The sequence below is a fragment of the Gossypium hirsutum genome, chromosome D13, assembly GCF_007990345.1.
Source record: "Gossypium hirsutum isolate 1008001.06 chromosome D13, Gossypium_hirsutum_v2.1, whole genome shotgun sequence".
Taxonomy (NCBI): Eukaryota; Viridiplantae; Streptophyta; class Magnoliopsida; order Malvales; family Malvaceae; genus Gossypium; species Gossypium hirsutum.
The window spans coordinates 18324808-18341407 of NC_053449.1; the positions used below are offsets into that span (position 1 = coordinate 18324808).

Here is a 16600-nt window from a genome sequence, read left to right on the forward strand (position 1 = left end):
GAATCTTAAATGATAGAGATAGACCCATCAGAAACATGTAGTACCTACTTTGGGTGATCTAAGTCTAGGAATTATTAGGCCACATATTCAAGCTCAACACTTTGAATTAAAACAAGTAATGTTTCTGATGCTCCAGACGGTAAGGCAATTTAGTAGTTTACCAACTGAAGATCTCAGATTGCACTTGAGACTTTTTCTTGAAGTCTATAACTCATTCAGGCAGCAGGGTGTTCCTGAAGTTGCCCTTAGATTAAAATTATTCCCTTATTCATTGCGAGATCGTGTCAGATCATGGTTGAATACATTACCATCAAGTACGGTGGCGTCTTGGAATGAACTGTGTTAGAGATTTTTGCTTAGGTACAATCCTCCCAACATGAATACCAAGCTGAGGAATGATATTACATCATTCAGACAATCTAAAGATGAGACATTATATGAAGCATGGGAGCATTTCAAAGAATTAATTAGAAAATGCCTGATGCACTGTTTTCAGCATTGGACAGAAATGGAAATGTTCTAGAATGGATTAAATGCTTATACACGAATGGTGTTGGATGCATCTACTAATGGGACGTTGCTTAAGAAATCCTAAATGGAGCATATGAAATTCTGGAAAGAATAGCAAACAATGATTAGCAATACCCCACTACCAAAGTTGGTACTAGTAGAAGAGTTGCTGGAGCAATGGAACTTAATGCGTTTACACCATTAATAGCTCTTTTATCATCGTTAACGAATATTATTAAAACTTTGAAAAGACCCTCTACAATGCAGGAGATGAAGATTGCAGAACTAGCATGTGTATACTGTGGAGAAGATCATGTTTTCGATGAATGTCCATCTAATCCATCCTCTATGTATTACATGATAAATTTTAATCTTAGCAACAACAATCCCTACGCCAACACCTACAATCCTAGGTGGAAGCAACATCCAAATTTCAACTGGAGTAACCAGGGAATGGGAAATGCCAACACTATTTATAGATAGAATGTGGCTGGTGTACCACCTGGACACAGTCAACCAATGTTGCGGCAAAATGTGCAACAAAGTTCATCATCTTTAACATCAACTATGGAAGCTTTATTAAAATAGTATATGGCTAAGAATGATTAAATTATTCAGATCCAACCAACCTCTTTAAGTGCTCTGGAAAATGAAGTGGGACAAATTACCATTGTATTAAGCTCCAAACAACAAGGAGCATTCCCTAATGATACAGAAAGTTCTAGATCTCAAGGAAAAGAACAATGTAAAGCCATAACACTCCTAAGTGGCACTCAGTTTCCAAGAGTTGTGAAGGATGCCTTGTCTGAGGAGGAAAGTTTCGAAGTTCCTTGAAGCACAACTTTTGAACCAGAAGTGGAACAAACTACAAAAGATAGGAGTGGACAAAAGGATATAGAAGCGAATTCATCTTGTCGAGCCAATACAAATGCCATGGCAAGGTAACCTCAACAAATGGAAGGAAGGCCATTGCCACATTTTCCCCAGGATTTCTAAAAGTCGAAATAAGCTGCTCAATTTAAAAAATTTCTAGAGGTCTTGAAGAAATTATACATCAATATACCTTTGGTGGAAGCATTAGAACAAATACCTAACTATGTGAAATTCATGAAAGATATCCTATCTAAGAAGAGAAGGTTAGGGGAGTTCGAAACTATTGTACTTACTGAAGGGTGCACAGTAATGTTGAAGAACAAACTACCACCAAAATTAAAAGATCCAGGGAGTTTCACTATACCTTGTTCAACTGGAAACCATTTTGTAAGCAAAGCATTATGCGATTTAGGTGCAACTATCAATCTAATGCCTATGTTTGTTTTCAGGAAACTTGGGATAAGAAAGGAAAGACCTACTACAGTCACACTACAACTAGCTGATAGATCATATGTCCATCCAAAAGGTAAAATTAACGATGTATTGGTAAGAGTTGACAAGTTCATCTTTCCAGTAGATTTTATTATTCTGGAATGTGAAGCAGATAAAAAGGTACCTATAATACTTGGACGACCTTTCTTAGCAACTGGTAGAACATTGATTGAAGTACAGAAATGTGAGTTAACCATGAGAATTAATGATCAGTAGTTGACTTTTAATGTGTTTAATGCTTTAAAGTGTGCAGACCTTGATGAATAATGCCATGCTGTAGAATTTGTTGACATTGTTATTTAGGAAGAATTTGCAGGACATATGCACAACAATTTTGATACAGACTCTATCAAATTAAATGAAACAGATTTGACTGAAGAATCTGAAGAACTGATGGAAACTCAGCAATTTGAAAATGGATGCAGAAGGAGCTTTGAATCATTAAATTTATCAGGTCGCTCTTTCAACCCTCCTTGTTCATCAATAGAAGATCCACCGATGCTAGATTTGAAGCCATTACCAATGCCTTTGGCGTACGCTTATTTGGGAGAAAACGATACACTACCTGTAGTTATTTTTGCTGACTTACAACAGACCAGGAGATGCAATTACTGGAGGTTTTAAAGAAATCCAAGAAAGCTTTAGGATGGTCAATTGTGGATATCAAGGGAATTAGCCCAGCAATTTGCATGTACAAAATAATACTTGAAGATTTCCATGGAAAATCTATTGAACAAAAAAGGAGACTAAATCATGTCTTGAAGGATGTAGTTAAGAAGGAGAGTATCAAATGGTTAGATGCTGGGATTATATACCCAATTTTTGATAGCTCTTGGGTGAGCCCTATCTAGTGTCCCAAGAAAGGAGGAGTCACAGTAGTCAGCAATGATAACAACAAACTTATTCCCACATGTATTGTCACATGTTGGAGAGTTTGAATAGATTATTAAAAGCTCAACCAAGCAATGAATAAGGACCATTTCTCTTTGCCTTTTGTAGATAAGATGCTGGACAGACTAACAGGGAAAGCCTTCTACTATTTTTTTGATGGCTACTCAGGGTACAACCAAATTGCCATATCTCCTATTGATAAAGAAAAAACTACATTCACCTGTCCTTATAGAACATTTACTTTTAGAAGAATGCCATTTGGGTTATGTAATGCCCCAGCAACATTCCAACATTGCATGATGGTAATAGTTTTCGACATGGTGGACAAATTCCTTAAAGTATTCATGGATGATTTCTCAGTGTTTAGCGTCACTTTTGAAGATTGTTTAAAAATTTTGGAGTCAGTACTTTGTCGATGTTAAGAAACAAATCTGGTGTTGAATTGGGAAAATTTCCACTTCATGGTTTGTGAGGGCATTATTTAGGGCCACAAAATTTTACAGCAATGAATTGCTATTGACAAAGTAAAAATAGAAGTCATTAAAAAGTTGCCACCACTCACTTCAGTGAAAGGAATCAGAAGCTTCCTCACGCATGCTAGAATTTATCGTCGCTTCATCAAAGATTTTTCTAAGATATCAAAGCCTCTATGTCAATATTTGGAGCAAAACAGACCATTTCATTTTGATGAGTTATTCTCAAAGGCGTTCGAAAAGTTAAAGGAACGATTAACTACAACACCTATAGTTACTACACCAGATTGGACTGTACCATTTGAACTAATGTTTGATGCAAGTGACTTTGCTATCGAAGAAGTGCTATGGCAAAGAAAAGCTAAGATGTTTCATGCTATATTATGCCAGTCACACACTGACAGATTCACAGCTCAATTACACCACCACGGAGAAAGAATTATTAGCAATGGTGAATGCCTTTGAAAAATTCAAAACTTATTTAGTGGGCACCAAAGTCACAATTTTACTTAGACTCGTTAGATGGACATTGCTACTGAAGGAATTTGATTTTGAAATCAAAGATAGGAAAGGCACGAAAAATCAAGTAGCTAATCACTTGTCACGACTAGAAGCAGGGAATGAGTATGGTGAGGGTCAAATGATTAAAGACGAATTCCTTGATGAACAAATATTGTTAGCTATGGCATTGCCATGGTATGCTGATATTGTTAACTTTTCAGTCAGTGGGTTGGTGCCACCTGCCCTCAATCATCAAGGACAAAGGAAATTCTTTCATAATGTCAAGCAATATTACTAGGACGAGCCATTTCTATTCAAGCAATGTGCAGATCAAGTAATTCAAAGATGTATTCCAGATGATTAATTTCAAAGTATCCTACATCACTGTCATTTTGCACCTTATGGTGGACATTTTGGAAGAATGAGAACTACTGCAAAGGTTCTCCAATCTGGTTTTTATTGGCCCACCATGTTTAAAGATGCTAATGAGTTTTATAAAAGCTGTGATCATTGTCAAAGGACTGGTAACTTATCAAGAAGACATGAGATGCCGCTACAAAATATTTTAGAGCTGGAATTATTTGATGTTTGGGGAATTGATTTCACGGGTCCATTAGTAATACCAAATTAGTTGAGATTCCTACATACAAATATTTTTACCAGATTTGGTACCCCTCGTGCTTTAATTAGTGATAAAGGCTTACACTTTGACTACAGATTAGTTGCCAATGTTCTAAACAGATATAGGGTTAAACGTAAAATTTCCACGGCATATCACCCCCAAACAAATGGACAAGCTAAAATTTACAATAGAGAAACCAAGAAATTTTTGGAGAAAGTTGTCAATCCCAACCGCAGCGATTGGTCAATAAGGTTAGATGAAGCCTTGTGGGCTTATCGCCATTTGAGCTAGAATACAAAGCATTTTGGGCAATCAAGAAACTAAACATGGACTGGGGTGTTGCTGCTACTCATCACCTATTGGAGCGTAATGAGATAGATAGATTTTGAGCTAAGCTTATGAGAAAGCTAGACTACACAAAGAAAAGACAAAGCCCTGGCATGACAAGAAAGTTTTTCCATGGCAATTTGTACTCGGACAACAAGTCTTGCTTTTCAATTCTACACTTAAACTATTTCCTGGAAAATTAAAGTTTAGATGGTCTGGACCATTCAAATTCGAGCGTATATATCCTCATGGAGCTATAGACGTTAAAGATGGAAAAATAGGATCCACTTTCAAAGTCAATGGTCAACGCCTAAAACATTATTTTGGAGCTCCTTTAATGCGTGACAAAAATTTCATTCGTCTTCGGAATAATTAAAATTTCTCTCTTGCATTTAAACTTTTCTTCATTTAATTTTAATTTTATTTTTTTATTCACTAAACTCATTTAATTTTTCCTTCTTGTTACAGGTTTTTCTTTGGGCTAGAATAAGTATAGCTTGGAGCCATTAGCCCAAATTATTTTAATCATCCCAACTCGCATCAATTGCATTTCCTTTTCCTGCTTAATGTTAATTGTTTTGCCTTTTCAACGCATGATTAAGGTTAGTCTTATCACACAAGTCACAATTTCTTCTCCGCCACGTTTTAACCTAGCCAATTCAATTTTCTTCCACACTTTCATCCTGCTTTCTTTTCTGCTTTTACTCTTTGTTTCACTCATAACTGAAATCAAATCTCTTTTTTTTTTCATTTTTTGACTTTCTATATTCTCTTCAACGGCTTCTAAAAAGGTTTCTGATTCAACCTATGCCTCTCAACGCACCTTCTTTAGTAAACTTTCTAAGAAGAAATACAATAAAAATATTTACAAACGACCATTCTGCATGGGAAAAGGATTCTTTTTTCAAGATGCTCCCTTCATGGGGTATACAGAGGTTGTCTCATCAGTTGTCGCAAAGCATGGGTGGGTAATCTTTTGTCACCATCCTAATGGTGTCCTCCCAAATGTAATGAAAGAGTTTTATGCCCATATTACCTTTCCTGACAATGCATTTATATACGTGCGTGGCGCATCAGTTCTATTTGATAAGGACTTTATCAATGCTCAATATGGATTATCCGAAGGTCCTGGCAAGTGTGCTAACTTTGTAAAGATAATGTCCCTAGAGCATTTAGCCCAGGTTCTCATTGATGTTTGTGTGGAGAGAACACAATGGAAAATCTCAAGAAATGATTGTTACACCATCAATAGAATCTCGTCGAAACCTCAATTCAATATTTGGTACCATTTCTTAAAAACTCGTCTCATTCCTTCTACACATAAAGCTAAAAACTCTAAGGACTGATTATTGCTTCTCCACGCCATAATGGTGGGCCGAAAGATTAATGTTGGAAACATCTTCTTTCATGAGATTCATCATTGTGCCCAAAAGAATGCTGGCACATTAAATTTCTTCTCACTGATTATTGTACTCTAACAAAGAGTCAAGTTTGTTACAAAATGAAGGCCACCTTCCTAACAAAGGGGCTATTACTATGCACATTGCACAGAAACTGGCTAGCGAGCAAATGCCAAGGTAAACTGGCATACCTCTATCTTCTCCCCTTAGGATTACTTTGAGCAGTGAATGATTGAAGCTGTAAAAAGTTTGAAACAATAGTTTGGTGTGTTGGAAAAACATCAAAACATTCTTCTCACTGACTTTGGCAAAGCTCAAGAGGAAATAGCCATCTTTTGGGGATATGTTCGCGAACGTAACATTGCCATTCGTAAATCCCTGTTGTAATAGCCCAATTTGCCCGGTCCCGTGTAAATAAATAAAACCAATATAAAAACAAAAATTAAAAGTCCATTTACATAAATAAGTCCATTAAATAGTTAACAGAAACCCAAAATTATAACCAAACCCAATTAACCCCAAGCCCAAAACCTAAATTTAACCTAGCCCACTAGCCTAAAAAAAACCTCTAGCCTAATGAGCCCAAAACACAAAACAGAAGCAAGAAACCTTAGCAATATTCGACTCCTAGCACCACAGCAGCCAACCCTCCTCCGCGGGTGCCAAGCCTCCGCCCTCACATGCGCCTCCGTACTCGCCACGTCCACCGCCACCGTACGCTGTACCTACAAATGGAACAAAAAATAATGCAACAAAGAGGGCAAATGTTGTATTTTCTTGATTTCTTTTTGTTTTCGTTTTTTTTGAAAAATCTGGCTATAAAACTTAGCCAAAGAGCCTTTGTAATGGTTTACACGCATACTGAATACAAAAGAAAAAAAGAAAAACAAAAATTGAAAAGGTAATTGGAATTTTATTCCTTTTCTTTTGTTTCTTTTTTCTTTCTTTTCGGTCGTGATTTTAATGCTTTTGTTTTCGATTAATCGGGGGCAAAAATAAAAAGGGAAAGGAAAAGAGGTTCTTACCATCGTGAGCACACCGTCGAGACTCTGGTCACTCCGTCTGAAATCAGAGCCGGAGGGGCTTTCGGGGTTGCGGCGCCAGAGGGGAAAGGAGTTCCCTATTTCGGCTAGGGTTTAAAAAAAGAAATTGATGAGGGTTTTAATTTTAGGGCCTTCAAATGGTATTTGTATGGTGCGTGAAACGGCACCGTTTGGGGCCTGATTAAATGGCTATAAAACGGCACTGTGTTAACATCATAACCCAGCAACCCGATGACCCGACCCAGATACGGCTAGATCAGTGCGTTTTCGTATGTGGAGGGATATTTGCATGCCGAGCCCCTTTGCTTTTATTTCGGGATACAATCTAGTCCTTTTTTATTTTAATTTTGGCTATGTAATTTTTCATTGGTTTCATTTCAGTCCCTAATAGAACGCAGCGTTTTGGACGGTAGGGATTAATTTCCCTTTTGACCCCTCTTGGTTATTCACGTGTTCAATGTGGTTCGCACCCATGTATTATTTTCGAATTTGCTCTTAAATTTCAGTCTTGATTTCAAATTAGTCCTTCTATTGTTTTTGTACTCTTGTTATTATTATCATTATTATTATTATTATTATTATTATTATTATTATGATCATGATCATTATTATTATGATTACTATTACTATTATATTTTCATATGGATATATTAAACTTTTTATATACGGGATTTTATTCTATTTTGTATTGTTATTTCTTTTTTATATTATTATATGTTATCATTTAATTTTACAATATACTATTTTATTTTATTTTATATATATTAATTTAACATAATATATATTTTTTAAATAACCTTTTAGTATATGTAATATTTCTTAGATTCACTTAAACATATTTCTATGTTTTAAAAGATTTATATGATGATATTTCTTATACAATATTTCTTTTTGTATGTATACATGAATTATATTTAATTATTTTCATTATATATATACATACACATGATATATTTTTTAGTTTGATATATTATATTTGTGATAATTAGTTTGGCTTTTCTTTCAAAATGGATTTTAATTCATTAGCTTTTGGGTTTTAGCTTTAGTTTTAACATAATATAATGTGAGGTAATTTCTATGTGTATACAAATGTATGCCTTAATTTGCCTTGCTGTGTTCACATGTTGTTCATATTCTTGTTATATATCCCTACGCCATGCATGCGATTATGCTCTTACTTCTTGATTCGCATCGTAAACCAAATCCCAATGCATGTGAACGATATTAATTGTTTTTTTATGTCAAGTCAATCGACTAAATACTTTTTGAGTTGTTTTGTTTTTTAAAATACGTTTCGAAGTGTCGAGTAATCGTACCTTAACTTACAGGGTCTCGATTTTCTTATTAATTTGAAATGACCCTTTATTTTCAAAAGACATATGTTACTTTAAAAATTTAAAAGCAGGTTACAAGTCGTCTTTGGAACTTCGAGATATCATACCCTAACTTACGGGATTTCAATTTTCTCGTCGATCTAAAACAGCTAAAACCTATCTCGTTTTGCAAAATTACTAAATTTCAATAAAGTTTTGGAAGGTTAGCTTATTCTTGAGAATTCAAACGTCGCATTCTAACTTACGGGATATGATGATCTATTGTCTCGAGACGAGAAAGCCTTCCACACCAGTTCAGTTTTATCCAAGTTTTGTTTTGAAATGCGGTATTCATAAAAAGAGAATTATTTTTAATCTTTTTTTATTTTCGATATTCGACTCTAAGACATTAATTAATCAATTTGATGCCAATTTTGGGCATTACGAGGGTGCTAATCCTTCCTCGTACGTAACAGACTTCTGAACCCATTTTTCTCCCTAAAATTTGTTTTCCGATCACAACTCAATAAAGGATCGGTGGTGACTCCCAATTTTCATTTTATAAAGTCGATCGTATATTTTTATTTTTTTTAAAAATGGTTTCGACAGCTTGGCGACTCCACTAGGGAATGGTTTTGAGAGTCGAGCCATAAATTGATTAATTTTTGTCTTATATTTGAAAAATCAAATTTTGTTTTAAAATTCATGATTCCCTTTTGCATTATGATTTACATGAGTTGGTCGATTTTATCCCTCTAATTGGGTGTGAGAAACTAATCCTTCGTGAGGTTTTCACCTCCGTATAGGATAGTGGATCGCTTTCGGAATACATTCGTACCTATGCCTTCGTGAGACTTTCAGCTCCGTATAGTCAAAGAGAAATGTATTCCCCTGAACCGAACTCGGTCCGCATAAGCCTATAATGGGTGAGGATCGAGGAATCTGCTGGTTCAAGTGCCTTTGCCCTAGAAGCCAAACCTCATGTAGTGAACCTTACGAACTACACCCAAACCTTATTAGATACCCGAATAGGTGTTTTATTATTTCTTGGTTGTCCTGGATTCTATGTTTATACATAATACTGACTTTTTGTGTTTTACTTTGAATACATGACATTTCAACTACATGACATTTCATCATGAAAGGCGTTGGTTCATATTCGGTTGCTAGATAGAAATCTTACCATGGAAAAAAGGGTTTCTTGATAACGTAGAAGATAATGCGGCTATCTGAACTTGGTCAGAAACGACACAACATGAGAAATATGATAGTTTGGCTAAGGGATATGTATCAGAATTGTGGGATTTTACACATATTAGTGTAACTAAGAACAGTTTGCAAGAGTTGAATAAAATTTGGGATCAGTGGAACGATGAGGTTAGACAGCTATTCTATTCTAATTATGGGGATTTACCTTATCTGCTTGATATGAAAATAGACAAGCATCTATTTCGGGCTCTCATACAATTTTAGAACCCTACCTACAATTGTTTCACATTCGGGAAAGTTGATTTAGTGCCTACGGTAGAAGAATACATGGCTTTATTTTGGTGTTCGAAGATTCAAGTCGACAGAGCCTACTCAAGAGCTGTAAATGTACCGAACTTTTTGAAGAAGTTGATGAACATAACCGGGATGAGTGAGCAATGGGTTGTAGCTCGAATCAAACAGAAGGGGATAGTAAGTGCATTACTTGGAAGAATTTGAAAGATATAATTCTAGCACGCCCAGACACGAAGAAGAGGGTAGGGGTCTTTTCTTTGAGTACATATGGCTTAGTTTTCTTCCCTAAGGCTTTGGGACATGTTGATGAGGTAGTCACTGACTTGCTCGACTGACTTGATAAGAGGGTTAAGCCAGTTCTGGTGATTTTTGTAGAAACATTCAGGTTACTAAATGCCTATCGGAGAGCGGGTAAAGGTAGAGTCATCGAATGTGCGCAGCTATTACTCGAATGGTTCCATAGTCATTTCTGAAAAGTTGATAAGGTTTCGTATCGGGTCTTCTCTGACTATTCGCCACTAAAAGACATAGTAGCTACCTTGAGGAGGGACGACATCTCAGAGGAGAAGTGGATGGCAATTCTTCAAAATCTGCAAGAAGAGGACGTTGACTGGAGAGCTCTGTGGTTGCTTCCGGATGAGATTTTGTATCGGTGCGGTGATTTTGATTGGGTCCCTCTACTCGAAATGTTGGGAGCTGTTGGTTATGCCCCGTTCCTAGTGCTTAGGCAGTATAGGTCAAGGCAGTTTATAACTGTAACTCAGGGACTAGCTAAATGTGAATTCCCATACAAGGGTGATGGTTACAAAAAGAAGATTCAAGAGATGAACTCATTTCAGTGGCATGGGGAATTTACGAAGTTCTCAATTGAAGATTCAGGAATTATCAAACAGCAAGCTTTTCACAGACCTGTTTATTTTAACCCGAACTGTGGGTGTAGCCAAAAAAGAAAAGAGAGATTTAGAATCGAAGTAAATCCACCTAATTCATGAACAGTGATAATTCTAGCTACAGCATACAATTTATGAGCCATTTAAAGAGTTCATTTTGAAGCATGATTTCGAAGAAAAAGAAGAAAATGCCAAAACTCCTTAGCATCTTTGCTTACTTGATTTGATTAATTTTGGCATTTTCATCTTCTTACTGAAATTTAATCAACCAAATCTGTACCAGAGATGAAATACTCTAGTCGAAAGTTCATCTTCTCAATAAGAAGCAATACTCTTAAGCACGCTACTCAAATGATGCTTCTTCAGTTTTCTTCGTCTCAGATTGCTTGACCTGCAACAAAACACAACCTTATCTTCAAGTGAATCAATTCTCCTACAATATATATCACTCACTGCATATTTTGTTCTGAAAAGTTTGCTAATAATATCATGCAAACACTCTGAAAATGCTTCGTGCACGGGGTAATTTCAGCAAAATTATTGGAAATGACCATTAGTTGTTTCACTGTAGACTTTGATGCTTCCTCATCTAACATACAGCCTTATGCAGATTAAGGTTCATTGTACTCACCAGTACTAATTGTGTAATACAAACGAGTCAGTTGCCACTTTTTTCCCATCATCATTGCGGTTCCAATGGTAGAATGCATGTGTCCTATTTTGGATCTCCAGTGTCGAATGACCATAACTAGCTTCTCGGAATGCAGAATACTCTGGTTGGGGATCTAAAAATCTACAGAATCAAAAACCATTTGCTTAATTTAGCGAGGAATGTAGTTTGTAACAGATTAACTGTAAACAGGTAGCTAAATATCATTGTTGTCTTTATTGCAACATGCCATCAAACTAACCTTCCAGCTAGACCTTCTTGATTTCCACCATCTCCGACAGTGATGTAAACTGGAGCTGATTTGTCTGGTACAGGGTAACATTCGCCACTTGATACATTGTACCTTATATTTGAGATTCGATACTGAAAATTCAGAGGAAAGAAGCATGAGCCTTCCTTCCATAAAATAGACGTTATACTGAAATAGACCCATACAATGGACAACAAATTATGCATGAAAGAGTTCAGTATAAAGAGGGTTTTATGTTGCTATTTGAGAGTATGGATACCTCTGATGAACTAAAAGCCCTTCTACATTTTTTCTTATAGATATATACTGGGAATTGTGCTTGGCAGCTCCATATTTCCAAATGCAAAGTGATCTCTCTAATTATAAATAAAATAAAATATCTCTAAAATTAACTTGATTTTACAACTTTAGCTAAGAAATTTTTCTTCCGATAAAACATCAAATTAATCATTTAAAAAGCCTGCATAAAAACTTCTTCGGATGATGCAAAATAAAAGAAGTGCTAAGAAGAACAAGAAGAAAAGGGAAGTGAAATTATAAGGATAGAATCATACAGATCTTTCGTAAGCATGGACATGACCAGCAAAGATTACATCAACTCTGTGGTGGACGAACCATTCTTCAAAGACTGCTCGCATACTTTCACCCTCCATGAAATGTGCTTCATTGCTATTGTAGATTGGCATATGTATAAGGACAATAAGCCAAGGAGTCTTCTCCCGGTCAACCTTCTTTAATTCTTCACTAAGCCACTCATATTGAGGTGTGTATTTCACTATAAAAGGGTGATGGTTAGAAACAGATATCATATTATGGGAGAAGCTGTGGTTCAAATTCGAGAGGTAGCTGATCACTTGCAGACTTTGGCAGTACAAGCCAATACACTAAGCGTAAAGTATGAGCTGGAATCAAATCGGGGACAAGAGTTAGCCTCGTTACTTAGGAAGATTAGAGTTCTAAGCATTAGGACAAGGCCTTATTTGTAGTCCATCTTATGTAAAGAAATATGTTTTCTAGTAAAGTTTTCTAAATGAAATTGAATTAGAATCGATGCCTTTTTAAATTCATTTCATGCATTTGCATTACATGACATCATATGCATTAAAGTCCTTCAAAAGAGCCTAATTGATTTAAAATTATTTCAGTTAACCTGGAAACCAACCATCCAACCAAGCACCATTATGGTACTCGAGCAAAAACTAAAGGAATGGACCAAAGGTTGGAGAGATTAGAGCAGATGAAAATACAGATGCTAGAGTAATTGACCAAATTTCAACAAGATATGAAGGATCAGATGCTAGAATGCCGAAGAAATATGATGAACAAGTTAACTCAGTTATTGGCGAGAGGGTTAGAAGAAGGAAAAAACCCAGTGGTCCACTTTGTAGAATATAAGGAAGACCCTGCATATCCCCTAAGTTTTACCCCGATAAGTGTCCATGTCCAGCCAGATGCTCGTCCACAAGGAGTACCCCTTACTATCAGACCCCAACAATATCAGACTGGTACTTTAACACCAATGAATTACTCGATAGGCTCAAATTCCAACCTGAGGGATAATCTAACCAATCCTATGGTCCTTGATGATCTTGTAGAAACAAAATAGGCGAGAGTGGAGTTCCTAAAGAAATTTGAAGATCGTTACAAACAGAAAAGGCAAGAGTGGAGTTCCCAAGTCAATACCTTAAAAGCTCCGGGGAAGAGGAAGAATGAGGTAAATAACACAAGCATGAATAGTAAAGGATACCCAAAACCAATTACTATAGGCAAGCCAAAGACAGTAATCGCTAGCCATCAGGGCCCTTCAAGGCAAGAATCTTACACGAGGACAAATACAGAAAGGTTTTAGTTTACACCTATACCAATGATGTATGAAGAGCTATATCAAAACCTGTTTGAAGCACATATAGTATCCCATTTCTACTTGAAACGCATGCAGCCCCCATTTCCTAAAGGATACGACACAAACGCCCAATGCGAATATCATGCAAGAATCACGAGGCATTCAATAGAAAACTACACCGTTTTCAAAAAGCTAGTTGAAAGGCTCATCAATAGGGGTATCGTCAAGTTCGATAACTCATCTAATCTGCTACCCAATCATGTTGATAATGGGTTAAACATGAGGGCAAGAAGGGGATTACTTATTTCTGATTCAAGAGGAAACCATGGAGAGGCAAGGAACCATTGTGAGTTCCATCACGAGAAGTGGGACGAGACCCAATAGTGTGTGGGATTCAAGGCATGATGGATGACAAAAAAGAGAAAAACATATGCACAATGTTGGGAAACATTCACAACTGAAAAGGGTCCTTGTTATATTATCGCCCTTATAAACCTGAGAGTGTTCTAAGCAATCGGACTGCAAAAGAAATCTCTGTAGAATTTAGAGCTTATTTAGAGCAATGTTCAGAACACATTTGTTGCTTTTAGCCTAGAGGAAATAAGAATTCCTTTGTGAAATAGGCTCATGTCTGAACATTGTTATTTTAATGAAATACATCATTGCGATCATTTTTGAGCCAATGTTCTTTCATTCTTTACGATTCTTTCATTCTTTTTTATTTTCCTCCACATCATTCTTTTATTCATTCATAATCATATTGTACAAATAATTAATCATACATTCATACATTCTTTGTATATTCTTTTGTACCTACAATAGGTCCCTAGATATCAATGACATGAATGATGCTGCTATAGACTCAGAATCTCCTTTCGAGTGAGACATGTGTTTAGAGGGATTTCATGACTTTAAAAATAACATAGATTGTAGCCTATCTCTAGACTTGTTGAGGATGGTAGAGCAGGAAGGAAAATTTTATCTCATGAGGAAACAATGAATATTGTGACCTTAAAGGAACACGCATAACCGAAGAAACAAAGCAAGACCTTGTTGAGTTACTTTAAGAGTTCAAAGATGTCTTCGTATGGTCATACCAGGATATGCCCGGGTCAAGCACTGACATCGTAATCTGAACAACAACACGATGTCAAAAAATTGTAGTATGCTCAAGATTAACATTATGAACGATACAGTGAAAATTTTTATCAAGGCAACACCTTTCTCTTTGGCTTATCATAGTTTTGCCCATTGAAGTCCAGTTTCCATCTCTCCGAGTTTTTGTTGGTTTTTATCCCGATTGAAGAGGAAGATCCAAATATTTCCGTGATGGTTAAATTTTTCCCTAGAAGGCTCTATAAGAGAAACCTGATACTAAAGAAGATCTTTCGCATACAAAATGAAAGTGAAAGATCTTGTGTGGAAGACTTTATCTGAAAAGCATTGATTCTGATCAAAAGACTTGCCTAATCCTATGAGTACAGATCCAATCAAAAAAATTCCAAAAAAAAATCAAAAAATCAAAAAAATATTTTTCAAAAAAAAAGGAAAAAATGATGAAAAAAAGAAAAAGAGAAGAAAAAGAAAAGAAAAGAAAAAGGAGGGACCAAGGTGAAAATCCGCAAAAGGGCGCTTTGAGTCCTAAAAAAGACTAAGGTGAAAACCTGCAAAGGGCGCTTTGAGTCATAAAAAAATAATAAGAAGAAGAAAAAAAAGGGAGAGGCCAAGGTGAAAACCTGGAAAGGGCGCCTTGAGACCAAAGGGGATTTGAGTTGAAAACCCGAAAAGGGCGTCTCAAATGTTGATTAGATTGGGGCATGTGGTGATCTTGCTATACTTGAATCAACAGGAAAGGGTAGACAACATATTAGGGCATCAACGGAGTACTGTAGATCTCCTAAACACATGTTAAACTCAGAATGGTCTTCAGAAAGTTTGTACAAAGAAGTTCAAGCTGCGATATCTGGGGCACCTAGTCTTTATACTATTTATATTAAATTTGTTGTTCTTGGGATACTTCATTCTTTTTCAAGATATGTGTTCCCAATTAATTCCTCCTTTATTTTTACTATCCTTGATAATTTATCCATTTCGAGTCATAATTCTAAATCAACCCTATTTTTATCCATTGTTATGATCTTTTGCAAGCATGTTGCATTGGAATAATGAATGGACTAGTAATACTTTCACAAAAGAAGTTTTGATTATTACTCTTGAAGTTTCTAAATAATACAAGAACCTGAAACAAGACTATTGTTTAGAATTCACCAAGTTTAAAGTTTGGAAATATCTGAGAAGGAAGAGTCTAAATTAAGACTATCCCTTTGAATTTTGTTGTCAAAACATTGATTGAACAAAATGACAAGATGTCATGTTGGTGAAAAAGCTTCAATGAACAAACAAGCAATGATCACCGAGTGATAAGAAGAGGTTTCTTGGAAGAGAAAGTTCTACACTTGTGCATAAACATTTGGTACGACACCCTAAGAATGGTGTAGGTGACCAAAGAGATTCATATCCTGTATCCAAATTATAGTAGCAGAGGATTGAGAAAGAGCCAAACCTTATACTCCTAAATTACAGTAGGAGAAAAATGATCCAAATTTTTATGTCTCCAAAATTACAGTGGATTGAACCTTAAAAATTACAGTGTTACCAACCGGACAAGATAGCATTCTGACGTGTTGGTAATGAGGCCTTAATGAACAACGAACAATAACAACTCAAACATTAAGATATCATTTTCATGACATTTTGCATTCATGCATACACATCTGGTTAGGAAATTTTGATTCATTCTAATCATAACATTCTAATCACTAGGCATAAATAGGCCCATGAAATGGATTCTACAGGTTATGTTCCCCAGAACAGATCAGTGAAACCACAAATCCTATACCACTGAAGTTGCAGTGGTGGATTGAAGAAGATAACAGAACTTGTCTTCCTCTATTGACAGCGAAACAGATCGAAGACGCCAGCCTTGCCTCCCTGATTTT

General features: G+C 36.0%; 1 protein-coding gene and 1 non-coding gene across 2 annotated transcripts; both read right to left on the reverse strand.

The window, feature by feature from the left end:
- Positions 1 to 385: 385 nt before the first annotated feature.
- On the reverse strand, positions 386 to 492 carry LOC121225810 (small nucleolar RNA R71). The gene has a single exon (XR_005923714.1). It is a non-coding gene; the product is annotated as a small nucleolar RNA R71 (small nucleolar RNA).
- Positions 493 to 10830: 10338 nt separating this feature from the next.
- Positions 10831 to 12567, reverse strand: LOC107919329 (bifunctional purple acid phosphatase 26). The gene is made up of 4 exons (XM_016848807.1): positions 12313 to 12567; positions 11750 to 11871; positions 11470 to 11631; positions 10831 to 11229 (listed from the first exon to the last, which is right to left on the reverse strand). The coding sequence occupies exons 1-3, from the start codon at positions 12565 to 12567 to the stop codon at positions 11475 to 11477; spliced, it is 534 nt and encodes a 177-aa protein (XP_016704296.1). The 3' UTR covers positions 10831 to 11229; positions 11470 to 11474.
- Between the last annotated feature and the right edge of the window lie 4033 nt (positions 12568 to 16600).